Raw genomic sequence first — 20,070 nt, 5'->3', positions numbered from 1 at the left:
TCTCTTACCACCTCTATTTAATTAAATATTAAGCTGAGATTCCAGAAAGACTGTTTTTTTAAAAAAAAAAACGCCTCACTGTTCCATAATCCACTGTATAACAAGTAAACTATATAAACAAATTTATCACTGTTTTTATCTGTTTTGTACTTGGGAATGGATTCTTTATTAGAGAGAGAAAAAAAAGAATTCTACTGTTTAAAACACGTATGAACAACAATATTCTATGGCTACACCACGGTACATTCCAGGATTGAGAAACATAAAACACAGACCTTAACTAGGGAGTATCAAATGAGCTAAGGGAAAATCTCTACAGACTGTACCAATTTTCAGAATTCTCAGGCAAATTTTTTTGCCATCATATAATTCAGATATCCAATGGCGTCGATTATGACAATCGTGTCTGGCGTTGTTCACGCCTGTTACAAAGAGCCAAACGTAGACGTTTCTTCCTCACACCACATTCAAAGACATCAGCTTGGCAGCTCGAACTGGGCCATGATAGGGCTATGTATATCATGGAAATATGGAAACAAAATAAATCAGGGTTTTTGTTCTTTTAAATCACACCCCACCCCGACCCTCAGACCAGGTGTTAAATATTTACCAGTACAACACTGCAAATATCACACTCCAGAAGGTATTTTGATTCAAAGAATACTTAACTGGCCACATGAGTTTTTAAGTAAAAAACATTTTAGAAATAAACAATGGTAAAATACAATGTAAAATAAAAATTTGCTTCAAAGAAACATTTTTAAAAATAAGGGAGAAGAAATACTCTATCTTGATACAGTCCATTCCATCTAAAATTTTAATAATTCTTTCCTGGGGGAAAAAATAAAGCACATCTCACTACAGGTGCTATGGCATCGGTGCTATCTCTTTGAAAAGTTTCTAACTCTTTCAATAATTCAAAGTCAAATAAAATAAGCCCCTCCTCTCTATGATCAATCAGCCTTCAATATTTAAAAAGAGCAAACACACAGTCTCAGGATTTTCTCTCTGATGTTTACTCTCCATTAAAGATTATAAAGATTGTTCAAGTAAAACAAGTGAAATACTGTTACTGATATTAAGAAAGATCCAGAGGCCAGCCCCGTGACCAAGTGGTTGAGTTCACGTGCTCCGCTTCGGTGGCTCAGGGTTTTGCTGGTTCAGATTCTGGGAGCAGACACGGCACTGCTCATCAGGCCATGCTGAGGTGGCATCCTACATGCCACCACTAGAAGGACCCACAACTAAAATATACAACTATGTACTGGGGGGATTTGGGGAGAAAAAGCAGGAAAAAAAAAAGATTGGCAACAGTGGTTAGCTCAGGTGCCAATCTTTGAAAAAAAAGAAAAATCCATTATATGGAGCATAATGAATTTTTTCATAAAGAAAATTGTCATATTGGGTACATGACGTTAGAAAAATCTAGTGATTATGAAATATTAAATGTTAGAATGTCAAAATACATAACATTTTGAATATTTATAAACTCAATCTTACAATCTCAGCCTGATACTTATCATAATCTATTTTGCATCAGTTTAGACACCAGCTCATTTTCTCAGCTCTAGTATCTGTTCCTTCACCAATTTTCTCTAATTACTTCACCAGACTGGGCCTGCCACACTGAAGCTAGAATCATATAAAAGCTTTGAGCCCCAGAAGCTACCTCAGTACCCAAGAACCATTCCCATTATTGGTGCTTCGCATCCGTCCTCTACTTTACTTGGACTTGTATTCACCCATTTAAAAATCATTACCAAGCCCCATGTTGCAGACCTCATGCTGGGCACTGGAGACAGAATAGTAAACGAGAGAAACACGTCCATGACTTCAAGGAGGGAAGTCTGCTAGGAGAGACGTCCAGTGAACAAATAACCTCATTAAAAAATAATTATAAATTATTCTAAGTACTGTGAAAGAAAAGTATACGACTCCATGATTGTATGACAGGGAGATCTGTCTCCTCTGGAGACTCAGAAAAAGCTTCCCTGAGAAGGTGAAATTTGACTCAAGACCTGAAGGATGGTGATGAGGAGAGTTCCAGGCAGAGCAAGCAGGACTTTTCCGCTCCGGACCGTTGCTGGAACTTTTACTTCCACCTTTGCTGTCTCCTGGGATTTTTCTCCTGAGTTTTATTGTATCTAGCTACCAACCCTGACCCTTCCTATCACCATAATAATAACAGTTAATGTTTATTGAGCTCATACTACTTGGAAGATAACATTCTAAGCAATTTACATATGTGAACTCATCTAATCCTCATCGTGACCACACGCAGTAGGTTGTATTTCCTCATTTTACAGATGAGGAATCTGAGGCACAGCCGTAAGCTTCTTGTCCAAAGTTACACAGCTACAGCTACAAGTCCTTGCACGTCCATCATCTCCTCATAACTTACCACTCTCACAGAAATCCCACGGCACCAAGTTAAATGAGGACTACCACTGGGCAAAGAACACCCAGTTTCCTACATCCAGCAAACTGCTACCATCTTCAACTAGGCAGGATCATGCTGATCTTCTCCATGTTTGAGAAATTAGGAATGAAAACTTGACCAAAGTAGCCTACGTTAAAAGATTTCCAGGAGGAAGAAAAATGTTTTGAGACTAAGTAATACATTCTTACTAAAAGTTATTCACTCAGAATACAAAATAATGAAAACTCAGCAAGGAGAAAGAACTATAATTTCTTTCATTCCTCCTGCACCTTCCAAGGGAGAAGGAGATAAGAGGATTTTTTTTCTTTTAATTCAAATTCATAAATATTTTTCTTGTATTTGTAAAACTAAATTAATATGTAGTAAATTGGCTATGATATAGAAGAAATTCCCAAAATCAATTATTTTCTTGAGGTAAGTACCTTTTACATAGTAAAGAAAAAGAAATAACTATGAAATGACCAAAGCCTCACTCAAAGCTCTATTTACATATTTTTTTAAGTTCCTGTTATGATCAAAAGTTTCCTTTGTAAATTCACCATTGAGGGTAATGTGAAAAACAGTAATTAAGCGCGTGATTGATACAAGTGAGAGTATGAGTCATAGTTTGCAGAAGAAAATGATTTTGGGGAAAAGGCTCAAGACGAAAAGAAGCAAATAATGGATTCTGGAAGAAATGAAGACCTCTCCTGTCCGAGGACTGTCACCAGTTCTTTATTACTTGAAGATTAAGGGAATAGTGAATAAGGCTGTCTGCCAGACAGCAGAAAAGGTAAGAAATAACACTGTCTCTAAGTATACCTCAGATGAAAGTTCTCAGACATAACATTCATAAAATTAAACTTTCTATAAAAAGTTACTAGAAAACCCAACTAAAATCAGAACAATGGAAATGTCAAAATAAGGCAACCTTATGTTTGTCAGGAACTTGAACAGAATGAACGGCAGGGCAGGCCAAGTGGTAGAATCGTCTAATTTTACTCCACTTGGTTTTTCAAAAAAGGCAGATCCAATACTGACTGAGTAGGAGACTTAGTGGGTTTGTTTTTGTTTGGCTGTTTTTTATTTCATAGGTTAGTGCAAAATAAATCTTTGATTTTTGCTACTAGCATTCAGCAAATTTACACAATGAGCTTTGGTTTCTGGTTCCAGAGGTCAAATTCAAGATACTCTCTACAGTTCCACTCTCTAACTAACTGGTCCTCCCCCTCACATATATATCTCAAATATACCATATAGATTTATATAAACTTTTTTTAAACCCACATTTAGGTATGGATATTAATTGCTATCCTTGCATTATGAATCTTAAAGGAAATGCAGAGAATTTCATTTTGATGAAGTCGGATTTAACAGGATGTTTTGTCCAAACTAATTTTTTAATTTACATTTTCATGTTTATTTTGGAGGCGCTATTAAGCAACAGCATTGAGCTGGATGCTTTATACACATAATCTCATTTAAGAATACCCTGTTTATTTTGTTACATAGATACTGCCTGAGGAGAAGGCAAAGAGAATAGTTTTATGATGAAGCAACCTAAGTCTTATCACTGACGGCCTTTATATGAGCCACATCCAGCCATTCTAGCATACATCATGTATACAGCTTAGAACTTAGTTCATGAAAACTGTCTGATCCAACTTGAAGAATTCTCAAAAAAAGAATTAAGAGCTGTATGTCCCTATGTATATGTGCACACATGCATGCCAGACAATGGATTCAAACCTATGCGGTCCAGTCATAGAATCTTTGCTCTTAACCACTAAGTCACTATACGCTGGAAAAAGAAACAAGGTGTGACTTTTAAAATGAAAATAACTGGTTGCTAATAATAGCAGCTTCTAGAATAAGAAATCATATTTCTGAAGTCAGTATGCTAAGTATTAGCATTAATATAAACAGATATTTGAAGAAAATTCACTACTACGAAATTTCCTTTCGTAAATGTGCTTAATTTTCAGAAAGTCTCTAGCTTCTTCTTTTTGGATATTATATCACCTAACATTTTTGTGATCTCTTTATAGATTTTAAAGCATTTTCATATCTAAGATCTTATATAATCCTGCCAGTAACACTACAAAAAAGGCAAGTGTGATAATTAATTTTATGCGTCAACTTGGCTGAGCCATGGTGCCCAGATGTTTGGTCAACCATTATTCTGGATGCTTCTGTGAAGGTATTTTTTGGATGAGATTAACATTTAAATTGTGGACCGCCTAAAGCAGATTACCTTCCAAATGTGGGTGGGCCTCATCCAATCAGTGGAAAGCCTTAATAGAACAAAGACTGACTTCCCTGGAACAAAAAAGGAATTCTGCTAGCAGATGGCCTTTGGACTCAAACTGCATCTCTTACCTGGATCTCCAGCCTGCCAGACTCCTCTGCAGATTTTGGATTTACCAATTCTCTATAATCTCATGAGTCAATTCATTAAAATCAATCAATCAATCAATCAATCACTCTCTCTGTTCTCTGTCTCTCTCTCCATATATATACATAGGTATTGAAGCATTCTGTATATATGGAGAGAGAGACAGACATACATACATACACACACACACACACATCCTATTGGTCTTGTTTGTCTGGAGAACTCTGAATAAGACAGCAGGGTAACTGAAAACTACGTCTAACAAAACAGGGAATAGGAATTCAGATCCACAACTTTGTCTTCGGTCATTCCTGAAAAGATACTAAAATTCTGAGGAATAGGGGCTAGCCCCACGGCACAGCAGTTAAGTGTACACGTTCCGCTTCGGTGGCCCAGGGTTCCCCAGTTCGGATCCCAGGTGCAGACATGGCACCGCTTGACAAGCCATGCTGTGTTAGGCGTCCCACATATAAAGTAGAGGAAGATGGGCACAGATGTTAGCTCAGGGCCAGTCTTCCTCAGCAAAAAGAGGAGGACTGGCAGGAGATGTTAGCTCAAGGCTAATCTTCCTCAAAAAAAAAAAAAGATAAAATTCTCAGGAAGCTACACTAGAATTCAGTTTTCATACCCTAACCACTTAGCCAGGGTAATGTTCTTTTTCTTTTATAAACTGTTATTTGACAAAACTAACCACCTCTGGAAAACAGTTTGGCAGATCCTCAAAACGTTAAGCAAACCACTACTATATGACCCAGCAATTCCACTCCCAAGAGAGCTGAAAACATATATCCACACAAAAATTTGTACATAAATGTTCACAGCAGCATTATTCACAGTAGCCAAAAAGTGGAAACATAAACGCCTTTAAATGATAAATGGATTTAAAAAAATGTGGCAAATCCATACAGTGGAATAATTCAAGGAGAAAAAGAAATGAAGCACAGATATACACTACAACATGGATGAATCTTGAAAACATGATAAGCAAAAGAAGACAGACACAGAAGGCCACATAGTGCATGAATCCACTTATATGACATGTCCAGATTAGGCAAATCTATACAAACAAAAAATAGATCCGTGGTTGTCAGGGCCAAGGCAAAGAGGTCAATGGGAGTGAATGCTAATGGGTATGGGGTTTTCTATTGGAGTGATGAAAATGTTCCTGAACTAGATAGTGGTGACGACTGCATAACCATGTAAATATAGTAAAAAACACTGAATTGTACACTCTAAAACTGTGAATATTCAGATAAGTGAATTATATCTCAAATAAAAACATGTTAAAAATATAAAACTAATCAACTTACCTGTCCTTTTTGTGGTGCCAAACAGCGAACCACTTCCTCCACCATTACCGGAATATGTAATTTAGTCATGGCTTCTGAACTGCTGTCTTGAGATCTCTGTAACTCCTCAGCTCCAGTTTGATTTGTTTGCTCCTGGGCTTCAGAATGGCCATATCTTTCTGCTGTAGCGTGTATTTTTTTTGGCCAGACACCTAAATTAAATACGCCTGATTCCAACGAGCATGAAAGCAATTCTTTACGGATTCTAGAAAAATATGGGTATCGAAGCATCCTGTAGCTCAAAAAATCTAGAAAAAAAATTAAAAATATCATGATTGCTGGATTTTTAAAAAGAATGTTATAATACTTGGTAAAAAAGCAAATTAATATGCAATAGTTAGCACAGGAGAAAATATGTTAGACTCATCATCTCAAACAAGTGACTAACGGTGACTAAGCTCCTTAGGAAAGCAGGAACCCAAGACAACCCCACAAACGATCTAAAAATATCAGTTTTTAGAGTGGCCTGATAAGCTCTAAGACCATCAATGTTTTAACCACCATAGATGTAAAAGTTGACTATGTAGATATAATTTTTCTGAAATATACTTTTTTTGAATTTTAATTAAGTCCAAAGAATGGGTTCAATGTATTAGAACTGTTTATTTGCAAAAGCTATCTGGATGACTGAAGGGATTATTAATATTATCCTACTTCAGGTTCAAGTTATCTTTTATTTCAAGCTCTTCTAATTGTTTTTCTCATAATGTTAAACCTTCATCTTCACTTTAACTCTGAGAAATTATCCCTAGAAAAGACTAGGCCTGTACAGCCAAAAAGAAAGGGAGGTGATCGGTCTGTGAAATCTTGCAGACTTGTCGTGGATATTCTCTGATACTTCATCTCACCATGGCTTATAGATCAATGAAGTATATATCAATTTAAACTATAACTTAATAGTTATACACTTAATAGTTAAACACTCAACTTGAGCAGACACTGGCATTCAGATCCACCTTTGTTTTAACTGTCTGCTCCCTGCCCCCAGAAACAAGCAAATAAATGATTAATACATTCCTTTCTTTTCTCATACTTGCTCCATTTTATTCTGCAATCTGTAACTCTTTAAAATGCAGAGGGAAAAGTATTTATGTAAATACATTAACAGAAGACATTTTGACTACATTATGCTTTTTACTCAGCTGGTTGCCAGCAACATTTTTGATACTACTACAGTAAATACCAAGTTAACAGCACTCCCTCTTCCTCATGGATCATAAGTTATTTAAGAGTAAGACCCACACTTTTATATCCACAAAATCAGATGCACACTAAGTGCTTAATAAGTGTTTTCTGAAAGAAAAAAAAATGGACGGATAAATTTCTAAAGAACTAACATTTTTATCAGAACTTGCTTTAGGAAATTTCACCTCTCTGACTGACCCTATCAAAAACAACATTCTGAAAATACTTCAAGAAACATAAATCCCACTTACATATACCTTCCCTTCCTTTTGCAATAGAAAATGAAGCATAATGTTGAAAAGTTGATCATATCTAATGACTAGAAAAGAAAGAAATACCAATGTGTATATATTCGATATTATATAAATATAATATCAACAAGACGTTACCTTGAGAATAATATGTCAACTTTATCAAAGACATAATCCATAGAATTTATGTGGCAAATGTGACACAGGAAAAATAAGGCCAAAAAAAAAAAAAAAATAGTAGACGAGAAATAAGTTTTTTAAGTAAAATTTTGGATTTTAGGCAGTGAAAATTAGCCAAATTATTAATTATGCCTTACATTTTCCAGAAAGCTTATACAAAGTCAACCCAAGCACCTTCTAACTGAGTGTTTCTAACATTTTTCAACATAAAAGCTAACGTCTATTGAGCACTTACTAAATACCACTTACCATCCTAAGCACACTACACGTACTAACGCATTCAATCCTTACCACAACTCTTAGAGGTAAGTACTATTATTACTTGCATTTTACAGATGAGGAAAACAGAGAAGTAACTTGCCAAAAGGTCACACAGCTAAAGACCCATAAAGCGAGAACGGTAACTCCACCATTCTACCCCCAGAGCCTGTCATCTTAACCTCGATGCTATAAACATAGGCAATGGGTCTTTTTAATGCACTGACATAACTGGAAGGTACTTTAATTACGCTATGTATTTGTAGTATTTCATGAATCAGATTCTTTCTTTTTTTAAGGAGCCAATATTCTATTGCTTTAGTCCTACTCCACTCAGAAATATAGTGTTCTGTGGGGTACCCAACAGAAGACATACAATGTATAGGTCTAAATAGTGGAATCTGGACGATTTAAACAAGCTACGCTCTACGTCCAGATTTTGATAATTTTTTAAAAAACGAAACAGAAAAACTCCAGCAATTCCAACATACGAAACAGAACCACAAAGGAAAAAGCAAGTAGAATAGATAGAAAAAATGCTTCTTCTGCCATCATTTAATTCTTTTCTGCTTTCAATTTCTATGTATTTACTCAACTATGTTCAAGGCACAAAGCCGGAAGGCTTTGTTGTGCTCTAATTGGCTACTAACGTGGGCCAACATGGAGAAAGGGGTTCAATAATTAATCTTCCTTTTTGGTTGCTTTCTGATACCTCCCCCAAAATGGAAGGGGGTAAGCTCTAAAAGGAGTTCTTTCCCTCTCCTCTGCAGCCATGTCTCCTACCAGATCTTGCAGAGCACTCCTGTAGCCTAAGAGCCGGCCACCCTAAACGACGTGAGGCAGTTTATGTTCCTTCTGTCACAGGAAGGAGCAGGGAGTCAGGAATCCGGGGCTCCAGAGCCAACTCCGTGGTTTCCTAAGTAAATCACTTAACTTTTCCAGGCCAGCAAAGTCCAGTTTAAACTGCTGAGACCAGGGCCTGGGCCAGGTTCCTCTTTTAACTGCGGGAACGCAAAGGGGAGTGGTCCACTTTTGAAAAGGCCTTCCTCCGCGGCGCTGCCAAGTCCTGCCATCGCAGTCGGCTTTGCCAGCAGAGAAACCCCGTTGGGAAAACTTAATTCCTAAGGCCAAAACCCGACCTGGAGGCTGGCACCTGAACGCAGAGCAAGCGAAAAACGTTCTAAGGGAAAGACAGGGAGCATCCTCTTCCCTGAGAATGACACGCTGACGAGGGAAAAGTGTTCAGAAACTTCTGAACTCCAGAGGAAGGAGTGGAGCACAGGGAGCGGGAGCGGGGCGCGCATCCTGCGTCCGGCGAGGACAAGCGAGCCCTGGAGAAGGCCCCCCATCCTGGGGCGGGCTCCAGCTCCTCACCTGAGGCGCGGAAATGGCTCAGCGGGCCCCTAACTCGGGACAGCGACGACCACAGCGGCGCCGGAGAACCTGCACTTGCGGCACACGTGGGACCCGCCCTGGGGGAAACTTGAGAGGACGGACAGACTGGGCCCACGTCCGCCCGGGCACGCGAGTCCCGTCTGCCTTTCGTTCCGCTGCTCCCCTCCCCTGGCTGCCGAGGGGTCGCCATGCGCTTGGAGGGGCCGGATGGGGTTCCTGGGGGAGCGGGTTAAATAAGACCCGACCATTGCCAGGTTTAAATTCACTTCTACTTTTTTTTTTTTTTTAAGTCTGATGCAACTTTAAATCTAACTTTCCATTTTACCCTTATTTCCACTCTTTCAGTTTACTGTGAACCTAACGTAAATTTCTGTGTTCTGAATGACACGGCAGTTAGTTATACTTCTGGTGGGAATTTCTGTCTCCTTAGCACTACATTTGGAAAATTTGGGTTCTTTTTTCCCTTCATTTCGTTAGAAAATACGTCAGTCTCTTATCCTTTCTGTTATACCCCTTAATGTCTTGCCAAACTAAAGGAAAGCCAGCTGGCATAGTAATGGCATTGATTGTAACATTAAAATTCCTCTGCTTTAACTAAATATACAATCCTTTAAGAATACGGAACGCATCATCTGAACACTACTAAATGGCAAGTGTAAAGCAGAATTTAAAGTTATATGTAAAATAAGTATTTAGATTAGGTGTAGAAACACCTGTGAGACTGGTAAGGATTATACAATGCGGGTGTCAAAAACCACGAAATTTAAAACACTTCTACTTATTCACCAATGAACAATACAATTTTACAAGAAATTGGTAATACATGCCTATTTTCAGACTAGATTAAGATAGCATCTTAACATCACTTGATCTAGAAAGTGTTTCAGAGACGTATAATTCAATTCTGTCTTGGCTAGTTTGTACAGTTCAAGAGAAATATTTTCCTTAGTGATTTTCTGAAAACTTCAGTCTTCTCTTCAGTAAAATAAATAGTGTCTACATTTCATGGGCTGTTTTGAGAATTAAATGAGATAACATACATAAAGTTATTTGAAATAAAATTAAAAGGCTTCTCAATTTTATTACCAGACCCAGTACCACACAAATAACTACTGCATTAGCTAAGATATGTGTAATACAGCCAGCAACTAGTAATTTTATTGATGCTGTATCCAGTGTTCAGAAACAATCATATAACATACATCATATACAATACACAGTGCTTCTGAGTTTCTTCAACAGGAAATAAATGTCCATAATATGGGGATTTTCCATACGTTGTTTCACTTACAACACTCTGCATTGGTTTTGTGCCATCCTATTGATACGGTGATACTGAATCACCAGAATGGAAGCTCCAAGAGGGCAGGGATTTTGACTCAGTTGTGGGCTATTATGTCCCTAAAATCTCCAATCAATAATTGCCCATTCAGAATGAATGGACACAATAATGCTAATGTAAAAAACAACATACAGATCACGCTGTTAAAAATATCCTGACAAATAAAGACGAGATATCTTAGCAAACATATTTCCCAGGTATTTTTTTTCCTTTTTTTTAAAGTGTACATTCTGAAATAATACCTACAACCTAGGACTTAAAAAAACACTGCATCCAATAATGAACTAGGCAAATACACTGAAACACATTTATTTTCTCATTCTATCATTAGAAAGAAATCTAAACAACAGCCCTACACCAAGTAGTTTCACGTTCAGCACTAAAAGGAGCAGGACCCGGAGTCCCGAGAAATGAAGCCTGGGGCCTCCAACCAAAAGCCCCTGAGTTTCAATCAGTCAAGGCGAACTGACCCCAGTTCGGTCCAGGTGAAAGTGGCGGGAAGGCACAGGTCCCTACCCCTTCCAGAGCGCGGACCTGCGCCTTGGCGGCCTCAGTACCCAAAAGAGAAATGGACAAGATAAATACTCAGAACCCATTAATCCACACCCAACAAGCTCCGCCCCTCCCCCTGGCAGAGCACACACGCCAAGCCCCGCCCGCAGCCGTCTCACTCACACCCTGAACCCTGGGACCCAGCCGGCGCCCGCGGCTCCGCACGCGCCCTGAAGATACCAGGTAGCCGCCTCCCACCTGCCGCTCGGCCTCGCCCCGCCCACCTCGGCCACCGCCTCCGCCCACGGGCGTGCGCGTTGCCACGGCGACGCGGAGCCTGGCAACGTCCACCGCGCAGCGCGGCTGAGCCTCCTGGCGCCGAGCTGCCGCGCGGCGCGGCAACGTCCGACGTGATGACGTCACGAAGACGGCAGCCAATTAAAGGAGGCGCTGAGGAAGCTGGCTTGGGTTTGAATCTGGTGGCTGAGTTTGAATCGCGGGGAGGCGGATGTCGAAGTGAGGGGCGGCGGTAACTTCGCCGGGGCCTGGGGTGAGTGAGAGGCCGGCGAGGAGACAGCCCTGGTGTCATGAACGCCCCCTTTTGATGACCCGTATCGCTGGAGCGGAGGGGTGCCGCCGCCTCAGGTGCGGAGGACCAGGTGTGGCTGTTGACAGACGCGGAAACGTTGGTGGGGGAGGGGCGGGGCGGGGAGGAGGGGGCGGGGGCGGGGCGCTTGGGGGCCTGCGGGGACGCGCGGGAGGACGGGGTGCGGGCCTGCCCGCCCAGCCCCTCTGCCCGGAGGGGCCCTGCCCGCCGGCGCGGAGGGCAGGGTCCGCTGCCCTGGATCCCGAGAAGGCGCGAGTCCTGGAGGGCGCCCCGGGCGGGTTCCTTCCCGATCCGCGTTCAGCGTCTGGTCCAGAGGCGGTGCCGCTGGACTCGGGCCTGGGCCGGCCCCCCGTGTCGCACACTTGCTGTCCGGCGGGGTCCGCTGCAGCTTGGCCGGGTCGGCCGGGAGCCCGCCCCGAGTGCCCGCGGCGGCAAAGGGCCGGTGCCCATCCCGAGAAGACAAAAAGGCCTCGGGGCCGAGGGAGCGCGGGTCACGGCAAGGCCGGATAGGGGGACACACCGGCGTGGCGGGACTGCAGTGTTTCGCCCAAAGTCACCAGGAGGTGTTTTGCCGCACTTTAGCTCGTACCCAGCAGGTCAACTTGACCTTAGTTCTCCGGGAAGAACAGCTCTCCTTCAGAGGAGGGCTGGGACGGTGTCAGCGAGCGGGAGACGCTCCTCGCTGTCGTTAGAGAGGCGTTCCGGGCCTTGGGGAGTGTCCGAAGCACATGGACAGGGCGTGTGTGCTGGGGGCTGCTCGGGGGAAAAACACGTTTTGGGCCGAATCACCTTAAACCAGAGTTGTCTTCCCCATACCCCTCAATGCGTGACAACTTGTCATCCTCATCTGCCTGCCCTGCCTCCGGGGACTGCTGAGGATCAGGGGAGGTGTGGAGGAGAGCCCGCCTGGCACAGTGCTCTGCGAGGGAAAGGGACTGGAAACGCTGAGAGTCTGGCCCGCCTACCCTCCTCCAGGGACTCATTAGGCACTGGGTTACTGAGAGGTCAGGCTGGCTGCTGTTTCCTCGAAGAGAAGAGGTCATTTGACCAGAACTGAATAAGCTTGGTTGTATAATTTGTAGTTTGGGTCATTAACTATTGACAGTTGGGTAAATTGTTAGGCATTCTACAGGTTGTAGTTGGTAGTGTAGTTGGTATTTATGAACTTGGGTGCCAGAGAGTATAAGATACAAAGACTAGATAGTGTTTGCTTTTAAGCTTCTGTTATTTTGTAAGAATTGTCTGTTTCAGTAAACAAAGATTATCTGCCTTGATCCGTAGGAATTAATCTCTTCTGTTATTGAACAAGTATTTGGGAGTACATAAAATTTTCATTTTAAAAGTGCATCTCATGCCACTGTAAATATACCCTGAGTCAATTAAGGTACACAACAAATCACTTTCATGCTGTGAACTCTGCGAAAATTAAAAGGAAAAAATAGCCCAGGTGTCAATGCTGCCCTTCCCTCCATCTGCAATTTTCATTTTTCCTTGATGCTTGTAAATTAGTAGAAGCAGTGGCTCTTATACTGAAGTTATTTTCAAAAAGACGTTTATGTTGCATCGAGACTGTAAGTAATCGTGTGGAGGATAGTTCCTGGTCCTAAAGAAATGTTCGTTGAATCTGAATCTAATTCAAATTTGAATTGTATTTAAGAAATAATTTGTAACTGTATCACTGCACATTCAGGACAGTTTGTGCAACAATTCTGTTTCGTTGTTTGAAAGCCTCCTTTTCTGGTTCCAGTGGAACACAGTTGTTAAGAACATGGACTTTAGATTTGGGCCTGAGTCCACATTCTGGCTCCACTTACTAGCTGTGTCATCTTGGAAAAATGACTTATCCGAGTGCTAAGTCTCTGCTTTTGTAAAATGGAGACAATAATAGAATCTACCTTATATGATTTTTTTAAGGATTGTATGAGATGATGAATGTCAAATGTTTACCATAATGCCTGATATATTGCGTGTGCTCAAATGATAATCATTTTTGTTCATTATTACTAGTTAGGACCATATTGACCTAACCAAGAGTTCTCAGTTAATAGCATATTTGCTGAGAATAGATACTGTGTGATATCTGACAAGCACAGAGAAATCATAAACTTTCAGTTTTATTTCAACATTCATTCACCAGTTTCTGTACTAGACCCTGAGGTTTCTATCAAAAGTAGGCAAATATATATTTTTAACTTATATAAGAAAATTTCTGGGGATTATATGTTTACATCAGGGAGAGTAGTGATTAAAAGCTTGAGCTTTAAATTCAGTCATTCCAGAGTTCAGATTCCTTGTGCTTCCAGTAGTGTGACTAGCCAGTTAACTTAATCTCTCTGTACTACGGTTTCTCGCTCTATAAAATAGGAATGATAATAATACCCGTATCATAGGATTATTATGAGAATTAAATGAGAAGTATGTAAATTGCTTAGCAGGTTTCTCTTTGTAGAATAAAGACTCCATAGAAAGTATTCCATAAATATAAAATTGTAATTAAATGGAAGGTTGTGTTTAAGGTAAATTTTAATAGTTTTTGGTTTTTGAAATAAAAATACCTAGGCTTGTCTAAAATCCAAACAGTACAAAAGGATATAAAGTAGAAAATAAGCCTGCCTGTCACCCAGACCTTTATATTTCCCCACTCTGGGGCAACTGTTGCTATTAATTTCTTGTATTCTGTTCCTGAGAGCCCTTGTGTATCCAGGTATGTACATGTCTTTTAAAAATGCAAATAGTTGCATGCCAAGTCTGCTTTTCTGCACTTGTTTTTGCAAATATATCTTGAAAATCTGCTTTGGTTCATTCGTTTATTCAACAAGTGTATACTGAGTCCTAAATATTTGACAAGCCCTATTCTAGGTTCTGGGGTAGGAATTCCATACTCACACAGTGCTTACATTCTAGAAGAGAAACAACAGATTTGTAGCCAAATAATTTATATTTTCCGGTTAGTGTAAATGCTAAGAAGAAAAATAAAGCAGGTTAAGGAATTAGAGAGGCCAAGGGCAGGGTGACACTATTTTGAATGGAATCTTTAGAGAAAGCCTCTGAAGTGACAGTTAAACAGAGATCAAAATGATGAAATGAGGGATTCCAATTTGCAAATATCTGAAGGTAGAGTCTTCATGCAAAGGCCATGAGGCCAGAACAAGACTGAAGTGTTGGAAGAACACTAAGATGGACAATGTCATGTGACTGAAGCAGAAAAATCAAGAGGGAGGGTAGCATTTGAAGAAAGGGTCAGAGAGGTAGACAGGGGCCCGATGTAGAACCTACAGGAGTTTGCATTTTATTCTTACACTGGAAAAGTCTGGAGAGGTTAGAGCAGGGGAATGACATGAGATACATCTGATTGCTTTTGAAGAAGGTATCAATATAATCAATGAAGTAAAATTTTATTATTATACTTGCATATAATTGGGGATGAATCTTTAACTTAATTGGCTTATATTTTATGTAGGATGAACAGTAGCTAGGTACATTATAAGTTAAGGATTTGCCTGTTCAACTTGGTTTATATTATCTTGCAACTGTTGAAGAGAATTAGGTTTTAACACCTGTTCATTAATCATAGCAGAGGAATGCGCTGTTCTATGTAAGTGAATCTCCCAGAAAATTTAATGTTACCCTTGTTAAGTGATAGACTTTTAACCACCCTCAATGATTAACGTAAAACATGATCTTCCCATTTTCTTAATTTTGTAAGCAAAAAATAATTGGGCACATTGTTTAACTTTTTTTGATGCCTCAGGGTCCTCAGTATGATTGGCTGTTACTTCCAATCATTGTACTCTCCTGTAATATGTTGATTCTCTTAGAGAAATATATTGTTTGTTTGCCTCTACTGTAAGTGAGCAAGTTGCTTTCTTGGAGTTTGTGTCTACTTTTTCTAATTTATTAACTCATTAATCACATATTTGAGAACTTACAATCTACCAGGCTCATTATAAGAGATTCGGGATGTAAAGGTAAAAACATACAATCCTGTTAACTGTTATTTCTTGTATCGTTTTCTAATCATATGCAATATACATAAAATTTTAGAGCAAGAAAAGAACCTTAGATATCATGTAGTCCAACCCTCTTGTTTTATATATTAGTAACTAAAGCCCTTCATTGCTCTTTCTTTTAAACTCTGCTCTCTCTACACTAGACAAATACCTTTCTAGTATGATGAACAGTAGTGTTGGAAGTGTTTATCCTTTATGCTTTAGTCCCACCAATGAAATCCTAAGAGCTTGCTCTTTTGATTCTATTCAACAAATACCACTTAGGAATAGAAACGATAAAATTGATCAGAGGCTGTGATACTATCTTCTGAACAATCTTCTGAACAGAATTTTTGAATCAACACAGTATTGCACAGATAACAATGTTTAGGCTTTTCTTTTGCCACTTCTTAGTAAACATGATCAAGGAATTTGCTGTCTGTGTGCCTTAATCAGAATCAACTAGATGTCCATTTCTTACTTCGTCATGTTAGAAATGAAAGCAGGCATTAGATATTAATGTAGGAACAACCTCATTAATCCCTGAAGACATCAAATCACTATATTTGAACATAACACTAATTTGTACATTTTGATGATTCTGTTGATCTTAGGCATTTTTATTAAGAAAAGTATACTCATTTGTTTTGAAAAAGTAGGGAAATGTGTGATACTTTAAAAATTAAGATAAATGTCTTTATTAAAATCTGTAACAAGTTGTAAAACATAGTTATATTTGACATTATGCTTCTTAAACCCCTTTAGGTAATTGTCAGAATTTCTCCTTGAAGTGTTACTTGCCTAAGATCTGTTGCCTTCTAAAATACCATCAATAATTCCCACTTAACTTCAACATCAAGTCTAAACTCTGCAGCCTTGCATTTAAGATCTTCTAAATCTGGCCCCACCCTTAACCAGTTTTATCTTTTTAATGCAACCCTCTCCCTTCCCTTTTGTTCTCTCCGGCTGCATCAGGACTGAGCAAAGCTAAATTGAGCATTTCTTTAGATAAAATTATAATCATCTAAAACTAAGCAGTTAAAAGAAACAAGATTCAAGCAGATTGACCATGCAGCCAGTTAGTTTCCTACCACAGACTTTTGGACTTGCTGCCTGAAATACTCTTGCCCCAGAGAGCCACTTACTTGCTCACTCCCTCACTTCAGTCTCTGTGAAAAGTCACCCCATTCGACAAGCTTTTCTCTACTGCCCCATCTAAAATAGGAGCCCACACATACACTCCTGACCCCCTCTATCCCAGGGTGCAGGAAAATGCCAAGCACATGGAAGGCTCTCAAATATTTTTTGAATGCATAACTAGTTTTCCTTTCTGAAATGTTTTTTTAACCTGACAATAACTATCTGTCCTTCAGCCCTCAGCTCCTGTCACTTTCTCTAGGAAGCTTTCTAACTCTATTAATCCCCTAATATAGTTTCACGTAGCACTGTTAACCTTTACCTTATAGCACTTGTCACAGTTACACCTTTACATATTTGTGTCACTATTTTATTAATATCTTTTTCCTTCACTACACTATATATAGTAATAATAATAATAGCAAACACTTGTAGTGCAAACTCTGTGTCAGTTTGTTTCTAAGTGTTTAATCCTCACAACTCTGTGAAGTGGGTATTATTATTAGTCCTACTTTACAACTGAGGAAACTGAGTCACAACAAGGCTAAGTAACTTGCCCACTGTTACAGCCAGTAAGTAGTAGAGCTGAGATTTTAACCTATGTTGTCTGTCTCCAGCATCTAAAAATTGACTTACTGACTTGATTAGTTAATTAATTAATTAGCAAGAGATGCCTTCCAACCTTGAGATTCTAAGAGCTGTTTTTGAAATAATCACCTGATGTTTTATATATGTTTATTCAGCCATTTGATTTGTGTATATTTTACCTATTATTGAGAAAAAAGTATATTAAAGTCAAAGCATTGTTAAATATTTCTAAAAGCTTTTAAAAATGTGTGTGGTGTTTAGTGTTTGCTATCACCAAGATTGTGTGATGCTGCTAGTCTTTAATAGACAGGGATCAGAGATGCTAAACATCCTCTAATACATGGAGCGGTTCCAAACAGGGGAGAATTATCCTACCCAAAGTGCCAGTCATAAGCCCATTGGGAAACACTAGAAAGATGGACCATTATCTTTGGGAAGAAGATGCAGGATTGGGGGCAGTTAGGAAAGAGAACTGACATTTATTGAGTGCCTTGATACATTTAATACTTATTATCTCTTTTAGCCTTCATGACAGTGATAAGGGTGTATTACCTCTTATACAAATGAGAAACCTGAGACTCAGTGAGGTTAAGTAACTTGTCCCAGGTCATAGAAGTGAGGTATAGGTGTTTTGTGGGACTTGGCTAGACAGAGGCTCAAGGATGAAGAAAGAGCAGAGTAGTAATTCACCTGGAACCTGACTGTTAGGACCCAAATGACTATGCTTTCTTCTTGAGCATTCTATTTTGGGGGAAGTACAGAGTCCTGAAAAGGGAGTGCTGTGTCCAGTGTCTTCTGCATTTAGATTGCTTTGGCCTTACTTGAATTCTTCCCCAAAGTATATGGTTTTATGACATATTTTAGCTTTATCATTACTGTTATTTCTCCCATTTTAAAAAACAAACCAAGGCTGGCCCCGTGGCCGAGTGGTTAAGTTCACTCACTCTGCTTTGGCAGCCCAGGGTTCACCAGTTCGGATCCTGAGCATGGACCTACACACCACTCATCAAGCCATGCTGGGGTGGCATTGCACATAGAAGAAGTAGAAGGACCTGCAACTAGGATATACAACTATGTGCTGGGGCTTTGGAGAAGAAAAAAACAAACAAACAAAACATCTTCTTTTAACTCCTTTTCCCTCTCCACCTCCACCATTTCTTTGCTCACTTTTGCAGTAGTACTTCCTGTATTCACTGTCAGTCAGAGTCCTCCCATTCAGGCCTTTGTCCCATCGTTCCCCTCAAATGGCTTTTCTCATGGCCTCTGTGTTGCTAAACCTCATGGTTACTGTTAGTAAGTCCTTAACCTATTAGCAATATCTAACACAATCATTCTCTCCTCCTTGATTTAAAAGTTCCTCCAAAATCTTAATGCCATTTGAGACTTTAAAAACTTTTAGGGGCCAGCCCCATGGCCTAGTGGTTAACTTTGGCACGTTCCACTTCGGCGGCCCAGGTTTTGTTCCTGGGAGAGGACCTAACACCACTCATCAGCAGCCAGGCTGTGGCAGCAACCCATGTACAAAGTAGAGGAAGATTGGCACAGATACTAGCTCAGGGCAAATCTTCCTCAAGCAAAAAGATAAAGATTGGCAACAGATATTAGCTCAGGGTGAATCTTCCTCAGCAAAAGAAAAAAAAAAAATAACAGCTTCAGGTGGCATTAAGACTCTGAGGACAGTCTTTACTTTCTTAACTTGGCTTCCAAATGCCTCAACATTTCCATGTGGATGTCTAGTAAATTTTTCGAATTGAAGATGTCCAGAACTGAACTGATCTTCCTCCCAAAATCCGCTCTACCCTCTGTTGTTTCCACCTCAGTTGATGGCTGCTCTATTCTTCCAACACTCGGTCCAAGAATTTTGGCGTTATTCTTGAATCCTATCTTTCTCTCATACCCCACATCTATCTATCAGGAAGTTCTATTGTCTTTACCTTCAGAATACATCCAGAATCTGACGACCACCCTCTTCTGAATTGACAGCATCATCTCTTGTCTATATTACTTCAATGACCTAACTAGTTGCTATTCCCTATAGTATGTTATTTCTGCAGCCGTGAGAGTGATCAGATGATGTCACAATACAAAACCCTGATAAATCTCTTTACCTGAAATATTAGTCAGACCCTGGGCTTCCAGTTAAACACTATAGCTAAACCATATATAATCACAGCTAGGCTACCCAAAAACCTAGCTTTGATTTTCACAAGGCTCCAGCACTATTTTAATTTAGGTCATGGGAACAGACAGGAAAGGATCTCTCAGAATCGTATCAAGGTAATGAAGGGAGAGCCTTGGCTTGTGAACTATTTTTAGTAAGAGTGATCTTGGCTGCAAGCCTCTTGGCAGTGGAAATTGATACAACCAGGCTGGTCTCTACCTGTATCTCACAGACCCATAGGGTTAAAAATGGTTCCAAGGATGCATCAACTAGCCAGCACGGGTATGAGAGTTATAGAGATTGTATATACCCCATGGTGTAT

General features: G+C 39.9%; 2 protein-coding genes across 15 annotated transcripts in view; one reads left to right on the top strand and one right to left on the bottom strand.

The window, feature by feature from the left end:
• METTL15 (methyltransferase 15, mitochondrial 12S rRNA N4-cytidine) overlaps positions 1-11,664 on the bottom strand; it is a 189,471-nt gene extending 177,807 nt beyond the window's left edge. For 2 of the 12 annotated variants that reach the window (XM_070624591.1, XM_070624593.1), the window contains exons 1-2: positions 11,525-11,644; positions 6,125-6,411 (exon numbers count right to left, since the gene is read on the bottom strand). In XM_070624591.1, coding sequence (XP_070480692.1) covers positions 6,125-6,394 — 270 coding nt within the window. In that variant the 5' untranslated portion in view covers positions 6,395-6,411; positions 11,525-11,644. Of the gene's footprint in view, positions 1-6,124; positions 6,412-7,599; positions 7,668-8,820; positions 9,598-11,449 lie in introns of those variants that run through there. The other 10 variants (XM_008522908.2, XM_070624594.1, XM_070624599.1 and 7 more) reach the window with 9 other exon arrangements.
• A 13-nt stretch (positions 11,665-11,677) lies between these two features.
• Positions 11,678-20,070, top strand: part of KIF18A (kinesin family member 18A) — a 92,990-nt gene continuing 84,597 nt past the window's right edge. The window contains exon 1 of one of the 3 annotated variants that reach the window (XM_008522879.2): positions 11,678-11,816. The gene's annotated coding sequence lies outside the window, so the exon portion shown is untranslated. Of the gene's footprint in view, positions 11,928-20,070 lie in introns of all 3 variants that reach the window. The other 2 variants (XM_070624589.1, XM_070624590.1) reach the window with 2 other exon arrangements.

The sequence above is a fragment of the Equus przewalskii genome, chromosome 6 (genome assembly GCF_037783145.1).
Source record: "Equus przewalskii isolate Varuska chromosome 6, EquPr2, whole genome shotgun sequence".
Classification (NCBI taxonomy): domain Eukaryota; kingdom Metazoa; phylum Chordata; class Mammalia; order Perissodactyla; family Equidae; genus Equus; species Equus przewalskii.
This window is presented reverse-complemented; position numbering and strand designations above follow the sequence as displayed.